Source organism: Mercenaria mercenaria, chromosome 5 (genome assembly GCF_021730395.1).
Source record: "Mercenaria mercenaria strain notata chromosome 5, MADL_Memer_1, whole genome shotgun sequence".
In the NCBI taxonomy this organism is placed as follows: Eukaryota; Metazoa; Mollusca; class Bivalvia; order Venerida; family Veneridae; genus Mercenaria; species Mercenaria mercenaria.
The window spans coordinates 65,184,463-65,212,037 of record NC_069365.1 but is presented as its reverse complement, the minus strand read 5'-3'; the positions used below and the strand labels follow the sequence as shown (position 1 = coordinate 65,212,037).

General features: G+C 37.3%; 2 protein-coding genes across 2 annotated transcripts in view; one reads left to right on the top strand and one right to left on the bottom strand.

Annotated features, from left to right (window-relative positions):
* The window catches only part of LOC123558471 (uncharacterized), a 38,277-nt gene extending 27,250 nt beyond the window's left edge, over positions 1-11,027 (top strand). Inside the window, exons 8-11 of the mRNA XM_045350350.2 lie at positions 4,665-4,721; positions 5,007-5,097; positions 5,918-6,078; positions 6,413-11,027. Coding sequence (XP_045206285.2) covers positions 4,665-4,721; positions 5,007-5,097; positions 5,918-6,078; positions 6,413-7,170 — 1,067 coding nt within the window. The 3' untranslated portion in view covers positions 7,171-11,027. The remainder of the gene's footprint in view (positions 1-4,664; positions 4,722-5,006; positions 5,098-5,917; positions 6,079-6,412) is intronic.
* An 8,067-nt stretch (positions 11,028-19,094) lies between these two features.
* LOC123557439 (CD109 antigen-like) overlaps positions 19,095-27,575 on the bottom strand; it is a 44,284-nt gene continuing 35,803 nt past the window's right edge. Inside the window, exons 35-38 of the mRNA XM_045348892.2 lie at positions 27,349-27,451; positions 24,436-24,545; positions 21,296-21,757; positions 19,095-19,536 (exon numbers count right to left, since the gene is read on the bottom strand). Of these exons, the coding sequence (XP_045204827.2) occupies positions 21,296-21,757; positions 24,436-24,545; positions 27,349-27,451 (675 nt within the window). The 3' untranslated portion in view covers positions 19,095-19,536. The remainder of the gene's footprint in view (positions 19,537-21,295; positions 21,758-24,435; positions 24,546-27,348; positions 27,452-27,575) is intronic.

Genomic DNA, 27,575 nt, shown 5'->3' with positions numbered 1-27,575 from the left:
CTGGGTGCGAAATTGGTGTCGCAAGACAGTTTAATTGTCATCGTAACACAATTAGCTATCTGCGATAGCGTCTTCACCTGTCTAAAAGCTTCATATATGGCGTTCGTTCAGGCAAGCCACAGTTAACGACTGCATAGATAGACTGGTACATGACGTTAACATCTACGTAACAGGTTTAGAAACGCTATAAGTACCACATACTGTTCAATACGCCATATCAGGACAAACCGTTATTACCCGTTTGAAGTCGAACGGAAATCTTAAAAAGGGCTAGGTGGACTACGTAGCTTTAATTATTAAAAATCATAATCATCGGCGGTCATGAGCTCAACGTCATTTACGTCGGACCCGCAGACAAGGTTTTTGTTAGGCGACGAGACCCGTCTAACTTTAAGCGTTGCTGATGGTAGGGTAGGTTGTCGTTTTATTAAGCAAAATTTTCCTATGTTGGGAAGAAAAGGAGTATAAATATACAGCATTTGAACAACCTCAGAAGTTGTCTCTTGTGAACAAAACATAGGGTCTGAAGTCTTTTTGTTTAGGGCTGGATTGTTTTGGTTGTGGGGAAGTGGGTTGGGATTGGGAATGTTGAAAAAGAGACTGCATGATAAGGTAAAGTCACACACTGTTCGGCTGACGCAAAATTACGTCGTCAGGCATAACGTGAAACTGATTCAATTGAAAAAACATAGTAAAACCCAAGTTCAACGATTCATTTTTGCGTCAGTATACATATAGAGCCAAAAATCCACTTTGAAGATTTATAGGTTTTACTTTTCAATATTATTAATACCTGCGGGTGTTTCAATAGCTGATACTCCTAATTCAGAACTTTGGCGTGTTATAGTGTGGTTAATAACGGCAGTAATTTTTGGGTTGGAACAAAATTATTATATTTGGGTAATCAGCGTAAAGTGTATGGACGACTGTGGAATGCTGTATATTTATGTCTTTATTTATAATCGCCGACAGAAGAATGTGAAGTCATTGTAGGTTAAATTACTATAGACGTTTCAGTCCAAAGCCCCCACCCCCACTTTCCACCCCACCCTCTGATTCTTGTATGTACATGGTGTAAAAAGCATATGACTTGAGACCACGATTAAAAGTTAATCCGATTTGGTTGTATTAATTTTACTGACATGAGCGTGGGATCGAACAAGTGGCCCTGATTCCGTAGTTCTGCACCTTAGCAGAACCTTCTGCACCTTAGCACCCACTGCATACTTAGGGTCCTACAACGAACCAACTCGGGTTAATTAGTCGACACCAATCGGTATCAATCAGGGGAGATACTCCAAGTTTCCAAGTTAAAAAAAACAATGCTAGGTTATGTAGAAACAATGCCAGATATGGAAAATAGCAAATCGCTCCAATATCAAATATCAAAGCCGGCTGGAATGCAAACCAACACGTCCTGGCATGGCAGCATGGACGGAACATCGAGGTTCTATGAATTAAATTTAGAACTGTTTCACAAATTTAGAACAAGCCATAGATTTGAGACATGTCGGGTCACGCCGGATATGAATAACAGAGCCTCAATTAAACCGAATTAAAAACTTTACTGCGGTTATACGTTCATATGGTATTGATCTTCCGTAATCCGCCTTCCTATAGGATTCGGTATATTGTTCTTACTAAACAAATAATCTTGCTTGAAAATAAACACCACGGCCAGTATTGTCCTAGCAGTATTTCTGAAATCACATGTGTAGGAATTGTCGTATTTTAGCTCGATTAATATGAAGTTTATAGAGAAACGCCCGGCGTTCGCGTCCGCGTCCACACCGTGGCACCCTCACTTATCTCTGTTATTACTAGATGGATTTGCGTCAGATTTAAAGTATCTATTCCTCACGATCGTCCTGATCATATGACACCAGATCCATAACCCCGGCGGCAATATTTTATGAATTATACCCGCTGTTTACTTAGAATTTCAGGTTAAAGGTGTGATGCACATTTGCCCTCTCTCTCTTTATCTCTCAGTTATTAGTAAATGGATTTGATTCAAACTGAAAATAGTTATTCCACATTATTAGCCTTTTATTATGATATGACACATGTGGCATTACTGTTGCAGAAATATGGTGCATTGCAGGAGCAAAGACTCTTTTATGATTAGTTAATACTTTGATACACTTTCATCCTTTCTGTTACTGAGTTAAACTATTGTCCAATAATGTCATCCGCAATGGAGCTATTAAACACTCCAGTCATAGCTCCAGCTTCTTCAGACATGCCCTTTTTCACTACCAAGCATCGAAACACTTTTTAGTAGTCAATCGTGCTGTGTCGTTTATTATGGCTGTATAACATTTCGAAAATGTGGTACACACAAAAATACATGTAGGTATGCATCGTACTCTTACTCATAGTACAGAACCATTTAGTACAGGTGTGTACAAAGTCATTAGTACTGTTTGTATTGTACATAGCCATCTATACTGGTGTACATCGTAAAGAACCATTTAAAACTGGTGTGCATTATGCAGAATCATTTTTAGCTCGACTATACGAAGTATGGAGAGCTATCCTACTCGACCTGGCGTCGGCGTCGGTGTCCTTCCGCGTCCGCACATTGGTTAAAGTTTTGATGCACTTTCTCTTTATCTTTGTTATTACTGGATGCATTTACTTCAAACTTAAAATAGTTGTTCCTCATCATCACCCACATCACAAGGGTCATAACTCTGGCACCATTATTTCATGAATTATCCCTCTTTTTACTTAGAATTTCAGGTTAAAGTTTTGGTGCACTTTCACTTTAGTTTATACATAATTTATTTTAGGTCGATTGTGAAGGAAGTTCTACAACTTATATTAATCACTCTCGACACCTCATTCCTGATGGAATCCATCGCCACGAGGGTATGAGAGAAGAGGCCAGTTTCCCTTTTAATGCTGAGCGCCAAGCAAGGGAGCTACTGGTACCATTTTTCACGTCTTTGGTATGACGCGGCCGGGGATCGAACCCACGACCTCCCGCACTCGAAGCGGACGCTCTACCACTAGGCTATCGAGGCTATCACTTTATCTGAGTTATTACTAAATGGATTTGATTCAAACTGAAAGTAGTTGTTCCACTTCATCTCCCAAATCATATAACACAAGGTCCATAAATCTTGTACGATTATTTAATGAATTATCCCCCCTTTTATTTAGAATTTCGGGTTAAAGTTTTGATACACTTTCACTTTATCTCATTTATTACTAAATGGATTTGATTCAAACTTAAAATAGTTGTTCAACATCATCACTTATATCATATGAAACATGGGCCATAACTCTTGCACTAGTATTTTATGAATTATCCCCCATTTTACTTATAATTTCAAGTTAAAGTTTTGATGCACTTTCACTATATCTCAGTTGTTACTGAATGGATTTGATTCAAACTTGTTGTTCCATATTTTCACCCACATCATATGACACAATGTCCATAACTCTGGCACCAATTTTTCATGAATTATGCCCCTTTTACTTAGAATTAAAGGTTAATTTTGATGCATTTTCACTATATCTCCGTTATTACAAAATGGATTTGATTCAACATGACACAAGGTGCATCACTCTTGCACCAATATTTCACCTCCAGCTCCATCAAAGATGCCCAGTTTCCCTATCCAGCATCAAAATAGTCGAGCGCGCTGTCTCCTGTGACAGCTCTTGTTGAACTTGTGCACATAGTACAGATACATGGTACTGGTGTGCATTGTACACAAGCAGTTGGTACTGGTGAACATTTTACACAATAAGTACTGATGTGCATTATACACAAGCAGTTAGTACTGGTTACATTTTACACAATAATCAAGTACTGGTGTACATTTTTCTAAACCATTTAGTGCTGGTGTGCATTGTACAGGACCATTAAATACTGGTGAAAACTGTGTAGAACCATTCAGTACTGGTGTGTATTGTACAAAGCCATTTTCAGGGTGTGTTCAGCATAATTTGTTACAGAACTATTTAGTACTGGTGTGTTCAGTATCAATCATTTAATTCTGGTGTAAACTGTACAGAACCAGTTAATACTGGTGTGTTCAGCATCATTTAATTCTGGTGTACACTGTACAGAACTATTTAGTACTGGAGTGTTCAGCATTATTTAGTTCTGGTGTACACTATACAGAACTATTTAGTACTGGTGTGTTCAGCATCATTTAATTCTGGTGTAAACTGTACAGAACTATTTACTACTAATGTGATTTGTTCAGAACCATTCTGAACTATTTTACATTGTACAGAAACATTCAACACTTAATTCTGGTGTAAACTGTACAGAGCCATTTCGTACTGGTGTAAATTGAACCATTTAGTACTGGTGTAAATTGTACAGAACCATTTAGTACTGGTGTAAATTGAACCATTTAGTACTTGTGTAAATTTACAAAAACATTTAGTACTGGTGTAAATTGTACAGAGCCATTTAGTACTGGTGTAAATTGAACCATTTAGTACTGGTGTAAATTTACAAAAACATTTAGTACTGGTGTAAATTGTACAGATCCATTTAGTACTTGTGTAAATTGTACAAAACCATTTCCTGTAGATGAAGAATTATTTACTAAGGTTGTGGTATAGATGGAAGAAAATGTCCACTAAAGGATTGTATGTGCATATACAGTGTTTTTAAGCAGATTTAAAAAATATTTCAGGTGATGGAGGTTTCCAGTACCTTAAACAGTGGTTATGGTGGGCAGGAATGATTATAAGTAAGTAGTTTACAGCGGTATCATTAAGAAAGTTAACGCTCAGTGTGAATTTTGTCATGACATTATAATGAGTGAAATGTAACGGTATAGTAATGTCCCAACAAGACCGTGCGTTGGTGTATACATGGTCTGTAGACAGTGTGTATATGATTTGTATTGGTATACACTAGTAGCGTAATTTCAATGTAACGAGAAATAATGAACGCCTAATTTTCATATTTATTTATTTTTCATGTAACATCCACTATGACCAGTGATAATTATGCTGTTATATTTATTTTACAGTGATTGTCGGGGAGATTTTAAACTTCTTAGCTTACCTGTTTGCCCCAGCCACTCTAGTCACACCTCTCGGAGCACTCAGTGTAATAACAAGGTATGTACTTAAAGACAACCAATTGTTTTCCCGTTGATTTCAGTTATTACGTTATGGCGCGTAGCCTTCTATAAATCGAAACATGTAAGTTATCGCATTTTTCAAGAACTATCCTAGTTCCATCAAAATAACGGACAGAAAGGAATATTGATACCTTATTTGAGTATATTTCGCATGAATGTTATGATCCAACGACCCTTGTTTACATATCAAATTTTGACAAAATGTATCACAGAGTGGCCAAACCATGTGATTTTGGATACTGTACACACGGAGAAATTATCCTGATCCGGGTAACATTTTGAAGATATTTACATTATTATTTGACGGATTTTGAAAAGATAAAGAGCGTCGAAGAAAGCTAAACGAGTACTTCCGTTGGGCGAAGTGTTTGAGGAAAGTATTGAGAACTGATGGTAGACGCTTTGTGTGGAGGAAGCGCTCATTTTGCCGTCTTCGACGCACTTTAATTTTATAACAATCCGTCAAGTAATGAGGCAAAATGTAACCTGAATCAAGATGTTTTCTCCGTGTATACGGTATCTAAAAGTCGCATGGGTTGTCTTCCCTGGACAAAAAAATTTTTTATTCACAGTAACTTTCCTGTGCCTTTCTCAGTTCTATACTAGTATGTTTGTAAACGAAATAGACGAAAATTTACAAGTATGTACCAGCACAGTGTTGAAGGAAATTTTTCGACTGGATATCTTCAAAGAAAGTAAAATGCTTTTACTAGATATAAATATTTGTGCTGAATAAGTTCATTATGCATAATGACATGTATTTCAATATGTCAGTGTTGAATGCGTTTCTTTTTCAGCGCTATGATGGCGTCATACTTTTTGAAAGAAAAGTTGAACTTACTCGGAAAACTGGGATGTATGCTGTGTGTACTAGGATCAACCTTAATTGTAGTGCACTCTCCAGTTGAACAAGAGATTCAAACCATGGAAGACCTCCTGGATCGTCTACTCGAGCCAGGTTTGTTATATACCCTTATTATCCTCCTGGTCTATATTTCGATTACAATGGTTTTTATTGTTTGAACATTTCATATATATTATGACTCGAGTTAGCTCAGGAACGCAACCCAATAATTACCTCCCGTAATCCCCTGTCTGCATTGCTTTTGAATAATATATAAAGCTGACCAGCTGACTTCAAATACAGCAGTCGAAACAAACCATAAATAAACAAAGTCTGACTTCCCACAAACCGGAACAGAATCTTGGAGTTAAAACATTCCTAAGCATTGAAATTAAATCGATTTGCTCTGAATAAAACATGAATTTCACTGAATTTATTTTCCTTTCAGGGATCATTATTCTCTCAGTGGCGCTAATTGCAATAGCTTTGGTGTCAATCATATTTCTGGCTCCAAAGTACGGACAGAAGAACGTACTCGTGTACGTCACTGTATGTTCGACTCTTGGCTCATTCACCGTCATGGGAGCCAAGGGGTTCGGTGTAGCAATTAAAGAGACTATAAATGGACGAAATGAGTTCACAAACTTTCTGACTTATGTCATGGCTGGCATAGTGATTGGTTGCAGCCTGATTGAACTTGTATACCTCAACAAATCTCTAGACACTTTTAACACAGCGATAGTAACTCCAACGTATTATGTATTATTTACATCATGTGCTGTGATGTTTTCATTGGTCATGTTCAAAGAGTTTGGAACTATGAGTCTAGAAGATATTTTTGGAGCAATTATTGGATTCATGGTTATATGTTGTGGAATATTTCTTCTAAATGCGTTTAAGAACATGAATGTTTCATTGAGAAACCTTCCTAAAGCACACAAGAGGACGACATCTCATAGCTCGCAAAATGGTGACGTCATCACATCGGTATCCCATGACGACCATCATCTTCTCGAAGACAACGAGAATCACAGCCATGACGAGGAAAATCCTCTTGACGATCGCAGTATTGTTTTTGTCGATGAGCCGAAGTTGTACGAAGATGAACCGAAAATTTTCGATGATGATATGAAGTTGACAACAGATTCAAATAGTAACATATCAAATAGTAACTTAAACACTAGTTTAGTTTTAGACGAACATTGACTTTGTCAGAAACCAATCTTATCCTCTCTTCATGTTTTATTGTTGTTGTTTTTATAACTTTTGTCAATACATCTATTTTTGGCCTTTTATGTATCTGAATATTAATTCATTTTCTTACAATAGAGGACAAGTTACATTTTAATGCCAAGATATGTGTAAAGGGAAGTAACTCAATTATTTTACCATGCGCATAATAGTTTTTATACACTTTAATTGTTACTACAAAACAGTCTTTTAACAGAATTATGCAAGATCTACACCAGATATGATATGAGGAATATATATATTATTTTATATAAGTCTTATTCTTTACCAAAGCATGTGCTAGTTCTTTTATTTGGAAGTTATGTTATTTAGAGTTGTTGAATATTGTAAAACTAAATACGTTATGTTCTCTAAAGGACAATCGAACATTGAAATTTAAAGATACTGCTGATGAGATCACATAGAATAGCGTTATTAATAACCAGTACTTAAACCAGCCTTGTAATAGTCTAGCTGTTCGTTTGACTATATCCTTACTTCTGAAAACGTAATAATTTTAGCAGTCATTATTCGATATTTGAAACTTTTTAGAGTCACGAAGTGTATGCTTTTAACTCATTAATATATTATACCAACAATATTTGCAAATATTAATTTTATATAATGATATTGGTATAAGGTCCCAAGACGTCTCAAACCATGTTTTGGTCCTCATAACATGACAGCCCACAGGTGATAACATAATGTTGATATTATGCTAACATAATGTTGATATTTTTCTGTTTTGTCAAACGATCTCATTTACTTGACAAGATTGAATTTAGTTGTAAATTGTACATGTCTTGAATTCCAAAGTTCTGAGCTCATATACCCGTATATTATTGTATTATACTCGTACCAACTTTTCTGTTCTTTATGTACTCATAAATAAATAAGACACAAAACTATCTTTCATATTATTGTTATAAAACTGCGTTTATTAAATTTATAATACTTGAGGTATTGTTACGCTGTGTGCAATCTTGACATTTTACCGAAAATCTGTTTTATACCTATTTTTTCTTCCAATCAACGATTCGCATTTGTATCAGGTGACTTCCATTATTTGTCAGTATTGAATAAAATATATCCCATATTGGAAGATGTAACTTTTGTTAAGGTAGTTCTGCACGTTACGATCGAAATTTTTTCTACAATGTAGAATTTGATTAAACTCTGATTTTTCAAAACTTCAGAATATACTAAGAAAATTCAGCAAATAAAAAAGATAGGGTCATGTGCTTGATTTTTTGCTAGACTGATTTGAAAAATTTCGGCCTCATGCAAGTTTTCGTAATGGGAGACTATGGGAAAATCGCAACTTTCATAACATTTTCGCGAATAGAATTTTTTCTACAATGTAGATTTTAATGAAACTTCTCACAGATGTAAATAAATATAAGGCCTATAATAAGGTGAAATAAAATGTATAGGTCCGTGTGCTTATTTTTGAGATATTTGGCTATGACTAAAGTGAACCGCCTATTTTAAGTTAATTTCAAGACATTATTTTGAATTATTGAAAGTGTCAGATATTTTAATATCATATATTAACTTTATAAAGATAGTAACAGTGCCATTTTAATAAATTTACTCACTGGTTGCCATTAATTCATAAAATGATTTTCGTTTCCGTACGCCGAATCCAGGCATTATTCTACGTTTTCCGGATAAATGACGTTACGCCATGACTTCCGGTTTATCAAACGTGCAGAATTACCTTAACGAAACCACAGGCACTTTGGGTCAGAAGACTCAATACGTTATGAACTGTATAGCCTAACTTTTCCCCTTTAATATCATACCATGGGTATAGCTTTAAAAATCTAACAAGTTTAGTCAGTGTAATACAAAATTTAAAAAACAAACTATATAGATCTACCATCCAAACATTGGTAGTAATTTAACAGACAAGTAATTTAAATACTAAAGTCAAATAATCTTTATGAATTTAAATTATACTCTTCAGGTATTGTTTAATCATCTTTTCATTGTTAAGGAAGAATATGTAAAGGTTCTAGAGTAGCAACCATAAACTGGTCAAAAGCCATCCCGAAATGCCGAAAAAAGGGATGTAACTCAGACTTGGAATCCAAAGAAACGCTTGGTCTACTTTCTTGAACAAATCGTGATTTATTTGGACCCGTACCCATCCGGAAAACATACTGGACTCGCCAAGCAGTTCGTAATGGGTACTTGTCCAAACATTTCACCGTAGTGTACAGCAAAATGTTACACAAACTAATAATATTGCATGTTATGTGTAACAATGGCAGCAAGTGTATATTTGCCAGTATGTCGTGTCACCTTTTCTTATGGAGATGTTAATGTATTGTTGTTAATGTATGATGCAATCTATCTGGTACACCGTTAGCTTGTTTATTGCAGTAGGCAATCTTGTTGCAATTTTTGAGAATCATGATGTCATCTCTTACGTCATAAAAAGTAAGATACACTTCAAAACTTATGACCAGTCAAAAACCTGAAAATTCCAGCTTTCTCTGTAATACTTGACCTAAAGAGAAACGGTTAGTTGTTTGTTTAATAGAAGTTCAGTTGTATTTTTGACTGACGTTATGTTACTTTTATTGTATTATATTCCCTCCGTGGATTTTAATGAATGTTCAAAAATGTGTGAACATTAAAATGTTTAAAATTAAGTAAAAAATGGCAGAATTTTGAAGTATATTTGTTCAAACAAGCCATTTTGTGGAATATGAAGCACTTTTTATAACTTTTCTGGTTTATTCATGTCTTGAAAAAACTTTATTATATACCTTACTACAAAAAGTTAGAAATTTACCCTAGAATCACACAAATAGATCTACTATTTAATTAACTTGCTCAAGAGTTATTGGCACATGTGCCGACATACTTATTCCCTGACGGAAGTCAGCGCGTTCTGACGTCGACGTCTGGCAGCAATGTATAAAATAAAAGGTCAGTCAGTGGATGGAGTGCCCTTTGGCCACAATGGCACACTTAGGACCATTATTGTACTAAATGTGCCATGATGACCAAATGGCACGTTGTAGACGTATATTAACCTCTGAATATTTAGTAAAAGAGAAACTAATAGACATTTAATTCATTATCCATCATACAGAGTTGTTATCGTCCATAGCAGTGCTGTGCGCTGTACTATATAATGAATGTTGTGGTGCGAATGATAGCTTAAGTATATTTTTATGTGTACATTCAGTTTGTATAGATTTTATAACTGTATTCATTTATCAGCGTTCTAGAACTCGCCAAATATTAAAATTGCCATAAATCACTGGATTTATTGTAAATTATAAATATTCTTTTGTATGTAAATCTATAATGCATAGAAGCAGCATTTTAAATTGAAATGACCTTATTTTTCCAAGAGCGCCTCTTTGTATAAATATAATACAATCCAGTTAATACAAACCTAACATTTTTAGGGCATAACTAGTTTCAGTGGGCCTACTAGAAGAAATTTTGCTATTTTAATAGGGTTCTAATTATCAAAACTGAAAGTTACTTCACTGATAATAGAAGTTTTAACCAACTAAGCACCCTGTATAATAATATCACTGTCTATTTCTTCTTTTTCTTATCCATATTTAAATTTTATATTATTTAAGTGAATGTTTTATCATATTCGTCCTAACAAGGATTTGTTTAGTTCTTTTTTCTTATGTAGAGAGACTTTTTAATTTAATTTGAAAGTGAATGTGTTTTCATACGTATACATGTACAAGTCTGTAGAACTCTTACTGTCTTACTTTGTTTCACATTTTATTTACTTTTGTAAAAAATGGATTTTTATTTAAAAAGATAATAAACTGATTTTGATGAAAAAAACATTGTAATTGTTTTGTTTGTTTATTGAGTTGCTGCAATATAAGCTAAAACCTTCCTCTGTCCAGTTTCTTAGCAAAATAAATCTATTTTAAGCAAACAGATAGCATGATACTGCCGCTGCGTTAATTTATTATTATACCTCCGTAATATTTCGCCAATAATTGTACACCTATTCCACTTTCATAATATCGACCTTAACTCGTCAGTGTCTTTAAGTCGTTGATTTTCATTTTGAATCATTCTCTCTCGTTCGAATTATAAAAAAAGTTGCAAGGTTGGCTGTAGTTGAAAGCGTTCAACCGCTTATGAGATTTCCCTCCCTTGGACTATTGATTCCGTGAATGGGTTGACTGATTGTTTAATCAGGTTGTAAAGTTTTAAAAGAAACATTTCTTCTGAAGGTAGTTTAACAATTTATGTTCGAAGAAATTTCTTCAGGTACCGTACAAGTAGAAGTAACGCAAGTGGATTGTTTACGGAATACATTTCGACGTCACATTTTCAAGGTCGATCCAAAGTTCCCCACTAAAGTCCGACGAGCATACATATTTGACAGCCTAAACTTTTTGGTCAATCAATAACAAACTATGAGGACTTAAAATGATTTATCTGTTCCAAAGTAATACAATCACATTTTATTATAATTAACAGCAGCTACCCTCCAAATTAATAAAACGAATCGTTCTCCTTCCCTAAGATGATTACGCTCAAAACAAATGAATGTATATTCGATTTGAACGCGAAAAGATTTTGATCCCATTGCCTGTTAACATCTGCCCAACTAATCGTTGTGTACGTGGGTGTACTGCTTTTTGTAACTCTCTTTAAACTTGTATTGTCTAGTTCCAGGTACATAAATAGGGGCCTACTAGTAGATATAAATTATTCCTGGTACTGCGTAGAAACGTTGTTTTTTTTTCGGCGACGCCGTCTAAATTCGTTTTCGTTTTCATATGCCACGTGACTTCAGTTTGCCAATCAAACTACTTGATAACGCATTATAGATAATTTATCAAAACGGAAGATTTATGCAACACTCTGCCTGATTGGACGAGAGTGTCAATTTCTTTCACTCTGTTGACTGTGCTACGCTGAATGTAGACAAAGCGTTTATCCTAAACGACGCTGCTCACAGTTTTAAAGCCAACTTTGGCTCAGTATATTTAGCAAGAATATTGATATATCTCAAAATAATAAGTAAGTTTAATAAAGATGATAAAAACCTGTTCAAATACCAACATATACCAAATTAAAGAAAGAGCTGAATACGGTCTGCGTATCACATGAATAAGAGTGTGATAAGAGTCTTTTATAGTGCGTATTTTCTGACCTGGCGAAGATATTTTTAGTACAGGCTTTACCATTAAAATCAATAGGTAACTTGGTGCTTATCGGATTTATCCGACGTAATAAAACGAAATCTAATGATATAACCGATTACCCTAAACTCAATGATAGAATGGCCCATTTATGACCTTTCTATAAATATCTCCGCCAGGTCAGAAAATATGCACTATATGTAGAGAAGTGCTTTTTAAAAGATTTTCCTTGTTACAATTGTCGTCAGTATATGAAAAGGTTTCTTGCTTTTGTGACTTATTCAGTATGCATATTAAAATGAGTACTTGTTTGCTTTGATATATTTGTTACAAATTATTTAACTGATTTGTTATATATGAATATTTTTTTTTAGTATTGTATGCAAGTATTGAACTCAGTTGAAATCTGTTTCATTATATATATGCTATATAATGACTGAATCTCATTTTACACTGAAATGAAGGTACGTTGCATACAGTTTATCTATGTGATATAACTACGGTCAAACTTTGCTTATGCGGTCAAAATTTGCTTATGAAACAGAAATATTGAAATAATAACAATTGTATGTTTTGCTTGAACTTCACTTTTTATAGGTGTGACGTCATTGTCCAAAGATTCACGAATAGCGAATATGCATTTGTTAAAGCGGGATCAGTTAGCCTATTTTAGAAATAAATAAAAATAATAAATAAAAAAATCCTTTGATTGATTTTTTCTCATGTATTATAATCAAACTTGATTTGTAGCATCTTTATTAGGCCCGCAGTCAACTTTGTTCAGCTGGGACATTTGACCCCTTTTAGGGGCTGCTAGAGCTAAAACTAGAAATGCCTTTATACAGCGCCTCATGAACAGCTTTGTGGATCTTTGTCATACTTGGTCTGGAGCATCATTATAAGGTCCTCTTCCAAATTTATTTATAAAGAAACTTGGGCCCTATTAGGGACCACTATAGCTAAAAGTAGATATGCCTTTCTTCGCATTAACCACTAAAATGTAATGGATTTTTATCAAACTCGATGTGTAACAATATCGCAAGGTCTCCTGCTATTTTGTTACAAATGGGGATAGGGACCAATTTAGCTAAATATATAAAAACGTTTAATGACCTCTTCTCATGAACCGCTTTATGAATCTTCATCGAACTACTGCTGTAATTATTCGTCTAAGGATAAACAAAACAAAATTGCAACCCTACGAAACCTTTGCGAAAAATTAAAAGAGAACCATTTAAATTGTTTAAGTGCGGTGTTTAGTTTTGCAATTTGAAAAATGTTACATGAAAGATGAATGTTAGATGAAAAATTTATAAACTTCTTTCCTTATTACAATTCGCCGACCATCATTTTTAAAGATATTTCTTGTTTACATTTAAAGTGCAGGACTGCTTAAGAATTCCGTATGTCCTAGATGGCAGCTATGTTCCAAGAACATACAGGTATGTAGGAGTGTATGATCACGTATATAATTAACCTGTGCAAAAGTACTACAGTCGTCAGCGTATAGCCAGATATATAACTGACGGCAAGTCGTTTATGGGACAAAAAAACAAAACGTAAGGGGACTTAACTATGTGCCCTGAAAGTGACCACGCCCCCTGGTGGCCATGTTTTTGTTGAATCTTAACAATTTGAACCATGACTGACAGCAACTCGTTTATGTGACATTAAACATAAAGGGACCTAAGGCCGTGTCCTGGTTACATATGTGACTGACGGCAACTCGTTTATGTGACATTAAACATAAAAGGACCTAAGGCCGTGTTCTGGTTACACATGTGACTGACGGCAACTCGTTTATGTGACATTAAACTTAAAGGGACCTAAGGCTGTGTCCTGGTTACATACGTGACTGACGGAAACTCGTTTATGTAACATTAAACATAAAGGGACCTAAGGGTGTGTCCTGGGTACATATGTGATTGACGGCAAATCGTTTATGTGACATTAAACATAAAGGGACCTAAGGCTGTGTCCGTGTCCTGGTTACATATGTGACTGACGGCAACTCGTTTATGTGACATTAAACATAAAGGGACCTAAGGCTGTGTCCTGGGTACATATGTGACTGACTGCAACTCGTTTATGTGACATTAAATATAAAGGGACCTAAGGCTGTGTCCCGGTTACATATGTGACTGACGGCAACTCGTTTATGTGACATTAAACATAAAGGGACCTAAGGCTGTGTCCTGGTTACATATGTGTCTGAAGGCAACTCGTTTATGTGACATTAAACATAACTAAGGCTGTGTCCTGGTTACATATGTGACTGACGGCAACTCGTTTATGTGACATTAAACATAAAGGGACCTAAGGCCGTGTTCTGGTTACATATGTGACTGGCGGCAACTCGTTTATGTGACATTAAACATAAAGGGACCTAAGGCTGTGTCCTGGGTACGTATGTGACTGACGGCAACTCGTTTATGTGACATTAAACATAAATGGACCTAAGGCTGTGTCCTGGTTACATATGTGACTGACGGCAACTCGTTTATATGACATTAAACACAAAGGGACCTCAGGCTGCGTCCTGGGTACATATGTGACTGACGGCAACTCGTTTATGTGACATTAAACATAAAGGGACCTAAGGCTGCGTCCTGGTTACATATGTGACTGACGGCAACTCGTTTATGTGACATTAAACATAAAGGGACCTAAGGCTGCGTCCTGGTTACATATGTGACTGACGGCAACTCGTTTATGTGACATTAAACATAAAGGGACATAAGGCTGTGTCCTGGGTACATATGTGGCAGACAGCAATTTTTCATGCGACATAAAACGTAAGGGGAACTAACGCTGTGCCCTTGTGTACACCTGTGACTGACGGCAACTCGTTTATGTGACATTAAACATAAAGGGACCTAAGGCTGTGTCCTGGGTACATATGTGACAGACAGCAATTTGTTTATGCGACATAAAACGTAAGTAACGCTGTGCCCTTGTGTACACCTGTGACTGATGGCAAATCGTTTATATGACATAAAACATAAAGGGACATAATGCTGTACCCTGGAGTACACATGTGATCAACGGAAAATAGTTTGTGAAATAAAACGAAAGGGGACCTAACGCTGTACTCTGGGTGTACACCTGTGACTGACGGCAAGTCATTTATGCGATACAAAACGTAAGGGGACCTAACGCAGTGAGTGACATTGATAGATATGTGACTGGCAGCAAGTAGTTTATGCAACATGAAACGTGAGGGGACTTAACACTCTGCTTTGGGTACATATGTGACTGGCAGCAAGTCGTTTATGCAACATGAAACGTGAGGGGACCTAACACTCTGCTTTGGGTACATATGTGACTGGCAGCAACTCGTTTATGCAACATGAAACGTGAGGGGATCTAACACTCTGCTTTGGGTACATATGTGACTGGCAGCAACTCGTTTATGCAACATGAAACGTGAGGGGACTTAACACTCTGCTTTGGGTACATATGTGACTGGCAGCAAGTCGTTTATGCAACATGAAACGTGAGGGGATCTAACACTCTGCTTTGGGTACATATGCGACATGACACGTGAGGGGATCTAACGCTCTGCTTTGGGTACATATGCGACTGGCAACAAGTCGTTTATGCAATATGAAACGTGAGGGGACATAACACTCTGCTTTGGGTACATATGCGATAGGCAGCAAGTCGTTTATGCGACATGACACGTGAGGGGACCTAACACTCTGCTTTGGGTACATATGCGACTGGCGGTGAGTCGTTTATGCGACATGACAAGTGATCGGACATAAAGCTCTGCTTTGGGTACATATGCGACAGGCAGCAAGTCGTTTATGCGACATAAAACGTGAGAGGACCTAACGCTTTGCTTTGGGTACATATGCGACTGGCAGCAAGTCGCTTATGCGATATGACACGTAAGGGGACCTAACGCTCTGCTTTGGATACATATGCGACTGGTAGTAAGTTGTTTATGCGACATAAATCGAAAGGCGACCTAACCCTGTACCCTTTGGTTCACCTGTGACTGACGGCAACTCGTTTATGTGACATTAAACATAAAGGGAGCTAAGGCTGTGTCCTGGTTACATATGTGACTGAAGGCAACTCGTTTATGTGACATTAAATATAATTAAGGCTGTGTCCTGGTTACATATGTGACTGACGGCAACTCGTTTATGTGACATTAAACATAAAGGGACCTAAGGCCTTGTTCTGGTTACATATGTGACTGACGGCAACGTTATGTGACATCAACATAAAGGGACCTAGCTTCGTACTATGCTGACGGCAACTCGTTATTACATAACATAAAGGGACCTAAGGCTGTGTCCTGGTTACATATGTGACTGACGGCAACTCGTTTATGTAACATTAAACACAAAGGGACCACAGGCTGCGTCCTGGGTACATATATAACTGACGGCAACTCGTTTATGTGACATTAAACATAAAGGGACCTAAGGCTGCGTCCTGGTTACATATGTGACTGACGGCAACTCGTTTATGTGACATTAAACGTAAAGGGACCTAAGGCTATGTCCTGGTTACAGTTTGACGGCAACTCGTTTATGTGACATTAAACATAAAGGGACCTAAGGCTGTGTCCTGGGTACATATGTGGCAGACAGCAATTTGTTCATGCGACATAAAACGTAAGGGGAACTAACGCTTTGCCCTTGTGTACACCTGTGACTGACGGCAACTCGTTTATGTGACATTAAACATAAAGGGACCTAAGGCTGTGTCCTGGGTACATATGTGACAGACAGCAATTTGTTTATGCGACATAAAATGTAAGTAACGCTGTGCCCTTGTGTACACCTGTGACTGATGGCAAATCGTTTATGTGACAAAAAAAAACATAAAGGACATAATGCTGTACCCTGGAGTACACATGTGATCAACGGAAAATAGTTTGTGAAATAAAACGAAAGGGGACCTAACGCTGTACTCGGACAAGTGATCGGACCTAAAGCTCTGCTTTGGGTACGCATGCGACAGGCAGCAAGTCGTTTATGCGACATAAAACGTGAGGGGACCTAACGCCTTGCTTTGGGTACATATGCGACTGACGGCAAGTCATTTATGCGATACAAAACGTAAGGGGACCTAACGCAGTGAGTGACATTGATAGATATGTGACTGGCAGCAAGTAGTTTATGCAACATGAAACGTGAGGGGACTTAACACTCTGCTTTGGGTACATATGTGACTGGCAGCAAGTCGTTTATGCAACATGAAACGTGAGGGGACCTAACATTCTGCTTTGGGTACATATATGACTGGCAGCAACTCGTTTATGCAACATGAAACGTGAGGGGACCTAACACTCTGCTTTGGGTACATATGTGACTGGCAGCAACTCGTTTATGCAACATGAAACGTGAGGGGACTTAACACTCTGCTTTGGGTACATATGTGACTGGCAGCAAGTAGTTTATGCAACATGAAACATGAGGGAACGTAACACTCTGCTTTGGGTACATATGTGACTGGCAGCAACTCGTTTATGCAACATGAAACGTGAGGGGACCTAACATTCTGCTTTGGGTACATATGTGACTGGCAGCAACTCGTTTATGCAACATGAAACGTGAGGGGACATAACACTCTGCTTCGGGTACATATGTGACTGGCAGCAACTCATTTATGCAACATGAAACGTGAGGGGACTTAACACTCTGCTTCGGGTACATATGTGACTGGCAGCAACTCATTTATGCAACATGAACGTGAGGGGATCTAACACTCTGCTTTGGGTACATATGCGACATGACACGTGAGGGGACTAACGCTCTGCTTTGGGTACATATGCGACTGGCAGCAAGTCGTTTATGCAATATGAAACGTGAGGGGACCTAACACTCTGCTTTGGGTACATATGCGATAGGCAGCAAGTCGTTTATGCGACATGACACGTGATGGGACCTAACACTCTCTTGGTACATATGCGGCTAGCGCGAGTCGTTATGCGACATGACAAGTGACGGCCTAAGCTCTGTTGGTACATGCGACAGCAGCAAGTCGTTATGCGACATAAAACGTGAGGGACCTAACGCTTTGCTTTGGGTACATATGCGACTGGCAGCAAGTCGTTTATGCGATATGACACGTAAGGGGACCTAACGCTCTGCTTTGGATACATATGCGACTGGTAGTAAGTCGTTTATGCGACATAAATCGAAAGGCGACCTAACCCTGTACCCTTTGGTACACCTGTGACTGACGGCAAATTGTTTATGGGGAAACGTAAGGGAAACAAACGCTGTACCCTGGGTGTACACCTGTGACTGACAGCAAGTCGTTCATGCAATATAAAACTTAACTTACACTGTTCCTTGGGGTACGCCTGTGACTTACGGTAAATCGTTTATGCGACACAAAACGAAAGGGGACCTAACATTGTACCATAGGGTACACCTGTGACTAACGGCAAATCTTTATTTGACATAAAAAGTAAGGGGATCCTAACGCTGTGCCATGAGGTACACTTGGTTATTTGGCTGTCGATTAGATAATCTTGACGAATATGCATTTCGACTAGCTAACAGACTTTGTTGGATAAAATTAATCAAATCGCAGAGCTGATCTCCTAGAGCAGATAGAGACAATACCAAAAATCTTGTGATCATTCGCAATATTACCGGAAATGTCACTTGTCTATTGTCCCGGTATTACTATATTGACACGTGGTATCTTTACAATTTGGATTGTCGCAACAGGTATCATTATCCGGTTTATTTCAGTTAATGAAAAACACACAAACACACATAAAAACACAATTTTATTAAGAATTATGATACAAAAATGTACATACATTTATTTTTACTGAGTACTAGTTTAGAGAACGTGGCACATTAAGGTGAACAGTGTATTGCAAAATATTACTGGCGTCTACCGGTAAGTTGACGAGGCTGTATGTAAAGGAACACTGGAGCTATCTTGACTAAACCAAACTAATAATAGCAAATTGTGATGCGCAAACAATACACCTTCATACAGGGAAATGAGGTGATATGATTTTATCTACATGTATATACCTATATATTAAAATATCATGACACGAACATTTTTCAATTCATTCTATTTTTATCTACAGTTACTTATCTATATCATATAGTATATGTGATATTTTCACAAATTCTACACGTGTGTAGCTATGTATTTTCTTCTTATTCCAACACAGTGGTTTTATTTACTGCTTCATCGGCCTCTGCAAGAAAATAAATACACATGGATTATATCTTACTTGTTATTTATTAATTGTTTAATAAATATTCACTCGTCTTTTTTATATATCATTCATTATCTAAATTGTTGGAGCTCTTAGTACTAGCTCTTTCTCGAGAATAAATTATTTCATTATTGCAACAATACTTTGACGTCAACGCTCCTTTTTGTTTTAGTAGACAGTATCACTACGCCAAAGATTGAAAAATGTTTTAATCCAAACATTTTCCATTCCACTACTTTTAGTTATGCTGTTAATTTTTCATAAAGCTTCGACACTTTAGATCAGAGGCATATTGCTCTAGTCGTACGTTCTTTTATTTCATTCCTTCAAGTCATAAATGTCTTAAAATCAGCAGCAGTTTCACTTATACCAAATCTAGCTTTTGCTTACACTCCATCGTCCAGGGACTGTAAGAAACGAGTTCAACAGTACGTACCAGCCTCCTGCTTTCACTCCATCGCCTAGAGACTGCAGAAAAAGAGTTTGACAGTACATACCTTGCTCTTGCTTACACTCCATTATCTAGAAACTGTAGGAAACGAGATGCTTAGTAAACTGGTACAAACCAACTGTTGCTTACACTCCATCACCTGAAGACTGACGGAAACGAGTTTGACTGTACATAGCAGTCCCCTGCTTACATTCCATCGCTTACACTCCATCGCCTAGAGACTGTAAGAAAGCTGCGTAGTACATACCTAGATCATGCTTACATTCCATCGCCTACAGAATGTAGGAAACAAATTGCCTAGTACATACCTGGTTTAACTACATCGCCCATCGACTTAGGAAACGAGTTTGACAGTATCTTCTTATTATTATTATACCAGATTTATATAGCGCCCTTTTCATGATCAATTTCACGTTCAAAGGCGCCTTATATAGTTCAAATGCAGCCACACAGTGCACAGAATTCATCCTCTACTAGTGCAGACACAGAGCGATCAGCAGTGCACAGAATTCATCCTCTACTAGTGCAGACACAGAGCGATCAGAGGGATCAGAAATCAGATACAGGCTTGTCCGGCTAACTTAGCCTAGCTCGTTACGAATAGACACTGATACACGCAAGGATTGCCTGGGTTCCTGACCAGTACACCTCTAGTTGGGTGGGAAACACTGAAAAGCGTTTCTGAAAATTCCCGAGCAGCTGCCGGGGATCGAACCCCCGACCTCAGAATTGGAAGGCCAGTGTGCAAACCACTAAGCTATCCGTCCACCAGTTTGAGTTTCAAGTCATAACACAACATCGTCTAGAGACAGTAGGAAACGAGGTGGTTAGTATATACCTAGCTACTGCTTACACTCGATCGCTACTGCTTACACTCCATCGTCTAGAGACTGTAGGATACGAGCGGCCTAGTACATACCTAACTACTGCTTACACTCCATCGTCTAGAGACTGTATGAAACGAGTTGGCTAGTACATACCTAGCTACTGCTTACACTCCATCGTCTAGAGACTGTAGGAAACGAGTTGGCCAATACATACCTAGTTACTGCTTACGCTCCATTGTCTAGCGACTGTATGAAACGAGTTAGCAAGTATATACCTAGCTACTGCTTACGCTCCATCGTCTAGAGACTGTAGGAAACGAGTTGGCTAGTACATACCTAGCTACTGCTTGCGCTCCATCGTCTAGAGACTGTAGTTAAACGAGTTGGCTAGTACATACCTAGCTACTGCTTACACTCCATCGTCTAGAGACTGTAGTTAAACGAGTTGGCTAGTACATACCTAGCTACTGCTTACACTCCATCGTCTAGAGACTGTAGGAAACGAGTTGGCTAGTACTGGGAATGATTGTCTCTGCTTAGTTGTCCTGCTGAATGATACAGGGATAGTTTGACCACGATGCCATCGGTTAGGCTGAAGCCGTTGTCTATGAATAGTTCTCACAGATGAGGAACTTTGCAGGGGTTGGATAACTCTGTGCACTTCTGTGTCAGGCACTGCCGGGTATATTATCCTATTATTATCTCGGTAGACAGAGGATGATCGTGATACTGATTTCATCCCTGGATAAACTGCGGTTTGACGCGAAACAGAGCTCTGGCCTGGATAGATGGCGGTTTCACGTGAGACTGAGCTCTGACCTGGGTAGATGACAGTTTTGCGTGAGACTGAGTTCTGGCCAGGATAGCTGTTGACTGGACGTGAGACTGAACGGTAGTTACTCATAATTCCAGTACATCGTTCCTGCTCAAAGAAAGAACACCTAAATATTCCAGTCATACTACTTAAGTACTTATTATAAAGCAAGTATAACTTTGACAAGTTATTTCATCAATAACAAAAGGAAGGTTTTATATTCTGCCGTCAACAGTCACTTATTACGTCGGTCAGAAAATCAAAAAATTTTTGACAGGCATCTGGCCCAGTGTTCACAAAACATTTTGCGGTCTCAGCTGAGTTTGAGTTTGAAATTTTAATATTAATTTTACTAAAACTTCAAGCTTAAATTCCAAATGAGACTGACCATCAATACCGAATAGTCACTTTAAAATACTTAAAAAATTTAGTCTTAAACATGCTATTTAGATATAAATGAGAAATAAAGTTTCATTATCAAACACAGCTGAGACTGAAAATGTTTTATGAACACGGAGCCAGATCATCAAACAATAGAATTTTTTATCAAAAGTCGAAAACAATAATTATATATAAAAATAAATCAATTTTACTCGTTGTTGGTGAAATATTACTATATGGAAGTTTTGTGAAGTCCTTGTAAAAAGGGCATATCTTCAATTTTGAATTCAGAACAATCGTATGTCTGGTATTATGTACGGTTCACCTTTTTACGATTATATCATTATAAAAACGTCGAATATTTGCGGAAATTGGGAGAGATGTGTCACGCAAATGGTGATGGACAATGCTATTTCAATTTAACATCTGTGCAAAAAGGAGTTTGGATGTACTGAAAAAGGTCTTTTTTTTGTCTTTCCTGAAATGTTAGGATAATGAACAAACGAGATTTTCGACGCTGGTCGAAGATATATGGTAGTACTACCATCTAATGCAAGTGTTCCTGTACCACTGCACTATAAAACATGTCCCGAGTGTAGATGCTTTATTTTGATATATATTTTACCAAGTATTACAAAAATGTGTAAAATCTTTAAAGAACAAGTGAATGAAGTTTTGCCATGCAATACAAAGACCCCTGCTGGAAGGCGACTTATTTTCTCTACTGCAGTTTAACATAATGATCTGATATCTACCAATGATGTATATAAAGCATTGTACTATAAAGACAATATGTTACAACACGTTTGGTCTAAAATTTGCATATATAAAAATCTACTGTCGTTGATAGCTTATAACATCTATAAATATAAAAAAGTTTTTTATTTCAATTTTGATTACATTTCATTTTTAAATTGGTGGGAAAACATGAGAAAAAATTTAAGAAATTATCATATTACAAGGAAGTTATTCTGAAGAAAATACACCAAAATTTTTTTTTAATTGGGGCAATATGACACATGAGCTTATATCAAAATATTTTACAGACTGGTCACAAAGGATCTATGTTGACTTTTGGCCTTCAATTGTGACCTTGACTTTTGGGCTAGGAGTCTGGCTATTGTAAAAGATCAATGTCTCGTTGTGGGGAACATTCGTGCCAAGTAATATTAAAAATCCCTTAATTGACGACATTGTTAGGGACTGACAGGAAAAAAACCCTATTGAACTTTGATCTCTAAGTGTGACCTTGACCTTTGAGATGGGTGCCTGGGTGTTGCGTATGATACGTCAACTTATTATAGGGAACATCTGCGCCAAATTATACTATAATCGCTTTTGGCTTGCCGAGTTACAGATCGGACAGGAAAAAAAACCTGTTGACCTTTGACCTCGAAGTGTGACCTTGACCTTTGAACTAGGGGTCTTGGTGTTGTGCATAACATGTCGTTTCATTATGGGAAGTAATTGTTGAATTACAGACTGGAAAAGAACATGACACGTTTTCTCATCCAGGATAATATTTGTGACGACTAATATTTAAATCCTGTTTTGGATGACAAAGTATGAACCAGACAGGAAAAAAGACCTATCACACTTTGGTCTCCAAGTGCGACCTTGTCCTGTGAGATAGGGTGCTGGATGTTGCGCATGACACACTGTCTGATTTTGGGAACATTTATCCCAAGTAATATTGTAATCCCTCCATGGATGAGTTCTGGATCGGACTCGAAGCAGATCCTGTTCATGTCATATTAACCTTTGACCGCCAAGTGTGACCTTGACCTTTAAACTAGGGGTCTGAAAGTGCATAACACATCGCCTTATTATGGGGGTACTTTTGTGCCAGTTAATATTAAAATCCCTTCATGGTGTGTTGAGTAAGAAACCAGGCAGGAAAACAGCCCTGTAGACATTTGACCTTCAAGTGTTACCTTGACCTTTAAGCAAGGGGTCCGTGTTTTGTGCAAGACACGTTGTCTCATCATGGGGATCATTTCTGCCAAGGAATATTAAAATCCCTTGATGAATGACAGTGTTATGGACACGAACTCGCAGACGGATGGACGGAAAGGCACAATCCCATAGTCCCCGGAACTGGGGGACTAATAAGGTCCGGAGTGCATAAGTCACAATATCGTCTCCAAAAATGTATTGGACGTTACCTCGTCATTACTTTAAAATAATGGAAACAAAATGAAATTAACTGAATTTATTTCTTGTCTTTGTATTTGGTTCTACATTATCCAGAATAATTTGAAAATCGACGTAACCTTTTTCTACAGGAAACCTATAAAATTTGTGTTTCATTTCTGAAGTACAATACTTTAAATTGGCACACTATCATTAGAAAACCCTAAGCAACACAGGAAAATGGATTGTTGTAGAGTCTCTACAATACTTACCGTCGGAACTGCCTCGGGATCAAACCCACAGCCGCACTCAACACCACAGAAATCACATATATAGTTCTTCTTTAATGTGTTCGGCAAATAAAACTTCATTGCACTTTTTTCTATGAGGTATCAGAAACATTATTATTTTATTATAATTATGTTCTAAATTTTAGTAATGATTACAATTAATATATGTAAATGAGTAAGACTAAATACAATTTATTCATAAAATTTGTACAAATAACAATAACAAACTGTGCTATCATCTGTACTATCTGTAAATTTTCTTGGACTGTTTCTAACCTATCATGATCGCCGTTTAGTAGATATATGTACAATGTATAAATTGTGCGTTTAAAATACTGAAAAGACATGCAATAAATATATAATGTGTCTATCACATCCATTGGTGAACAACACATTTTAAACGTTTAAACTGATGAAAATAATTCTTATATTGAAAGAAGTAATTTAAGGTCAAATTACCTTTCTAACTTACAATGTATGTGGCTACCTTATATAAGTGGCAAAATTACTTGTCTACCTTACATGGAAACGAACAACGTTCTGGTCAAATTACGTTTCTACGAGCGATATAAGTGTCAAAATTACTTTTCTACCTCACATGGAAACGAGCAACATAAGTTGTCAAATTACTTTCCTACCTTATATGGTAACAATCAAAATAAGTTCCTACCTTGTGTGGAAACAAGCGTGAATAGATGTGAACAAATTACCTTATTTAGTTTCTACCTTACAACGTATGTGGTCAAAGTACCTTTCTTCCATAACATGGAACCGACCAATATAAGTGGTCAAATTACTTTTCTACCCTACATGGAAATAAGCAACGTAAGTGGCCAAATTACCTTCCTACCTTTCATGGAAACGGTCAAAATAAGTGGCCAAATTACCTTTCTATCCTACATGGAAACAAGCATTATAAATGGCCAAATTCCCTTCCTACCTTACATGGAAACGATCAGAATAAGTGGCCAAATTCCCTTCCTACCTTCCATGGAAACGATCAAAATAAGTGGCCAAATTCCCTTCCTACCTTACATGGAAACGATCAAAATAAGTGGTCAAATTCACTTCCTACCTTCCATGGAAACAATCAAAATAAGTGGCTAAATTCCCTTCCTACCTTCCATGGAAACAATCAAAATAAGTGGCCAAATTCCCTTCCTACCTTACATGGAAACAATCAAAATAAGTGGCCAAATTCCCTTCCTACCTTACATGGAAACGATCAGAATAAATGGCCAAATTCCCTTCCTACCTTCCATGGAAACGATCAAAATAAGTGGCCAAATTCCCTTCCTACCTTACATGGAAACGATCAAAATAAGTGGTCAAATTCACTTCCTACCTTACATGGAAACGATCAGAGTAAGTGGCCAAATTACATTCATACCTTATATGGAAACGGTCAAAATAAGTGGCCGAATTCCTTTTCTACCCTACATGTAAACAAGCATTATAAATGGCCAAATTCCCTTCCTACCTTACATGGAAACGATCAGAATAAGTGGCAAAATTCCCTTCCTACCTTACATGGAAACAATCAAAATAAGTTCCTGCCTTATATGAAAACAAGCAATATATGTGAACAAATTACCTTTCTATCTTACAACATATATCATCAAAGTACCTTTCTTCCATAACATGGAAACGACCAATATACGTGGTCAAATTACTTTTCTACCCTACATGGAAATAAGCAAAGAAAGTGGTCATATTACAGTCCTACCTTACATGGAAACGATTAGAATAAGTGGCCAAATTACATTCCTACCTTTCACGGAAACGGTCAAAATAAATTGTCAAATTCCCTTTCTACCCTACATGGAAACAAGAACTATAAATGACCAAATTTCCTTCCTACCTTACATGGAAACGATCAGAATAAGTGGCAAAATCCCCTTCCTACCTTACATGGAAACGATCAAAATAAGTGGCCAAATTCCCTTCCTACCTTACATGGAAACGATCAAAATAAGTGGTCAAATTCACTTCCTACCTTTCATGGAAACGATCAAAATAAGTGGCCAAATTCCCTTCCTACCTTACACGGAAACGATCAGAATAAGTGGCCAAATTCCCTTCCTACCTTACACGGAAACGATCAAATTAAGTGGCCAAATTCCCTTCCTACCTTACATGGAAACGATCAAAATAAGTGGCCAAATCCCCTTCCTACCTTACATGGAAACGATCAAAATAAGTGGCCAAATTCCCTTCCTACCTTACACGGAAACGATCAGAATAAGTGGCAAAATCCCCTTCCTACCTTACACGGAAATGATCAAAATAAGTGGTCAAATTCACCTCCTACCTTACATGGAAACGATCAGAGTAAGTGGCCAAATTCCCTTCCTACCTTACACGGAAACGATCAAAATAAGTGGTCAAATTCACCTCCTACCTTACATGGAAACGATCAGAGAAAGTGGCCAAATTACATTCCTACCTTATATGGAAACGGTCAAAATAAGTGGACGAATTCCTTTCCTACCTTACATGGAAACGGTCAAATTAAGTGGCCAAATTCCCTTCCTACCTAACATGTTTCATAGAAACGGTCAAAATAAGTGGTCAAATTCCCTTTTTACCATACACGGAAACAAGCATTATAAATGGCCAAATTCCCTTCATACCTTACATGGAAACGATCAAAATAAGTGGCCAAATTTCCTTCCTACCTTACATGAAAACGATAAAAATAAGTGGCCAAATTCCCTTCCTACCTTACATGGAAACAAGCATTATAAATGGCCAAATTACCTTCCTACCTTACATGGAAACAAGCATTATAAATGGCCAAATTACCTTCCTACTTTACATGGAAACAAGCATTATAAATGGCCAAATTACCTTCCTACTTTACATGGAAACAAGCATTATAAATGGCCAAATTACCCATGTCGTAGTAGGAGTATACTCTAACACTGGCTGGTTGCGACCGTCCTATAGTTGATTCTCTCACAACATCCACAGTGTAGCATGTTACCTCCTCATCCATCTGTAAACATAGTAAAACAATAGCAAACTTGGACACCATCTTGCATAACTGCGGACATTTTCTTTGTCAAATAAATTTTGTCATTTTAGAAAGTCCTGTAACTAGCAATATTATAGTCTAAAAC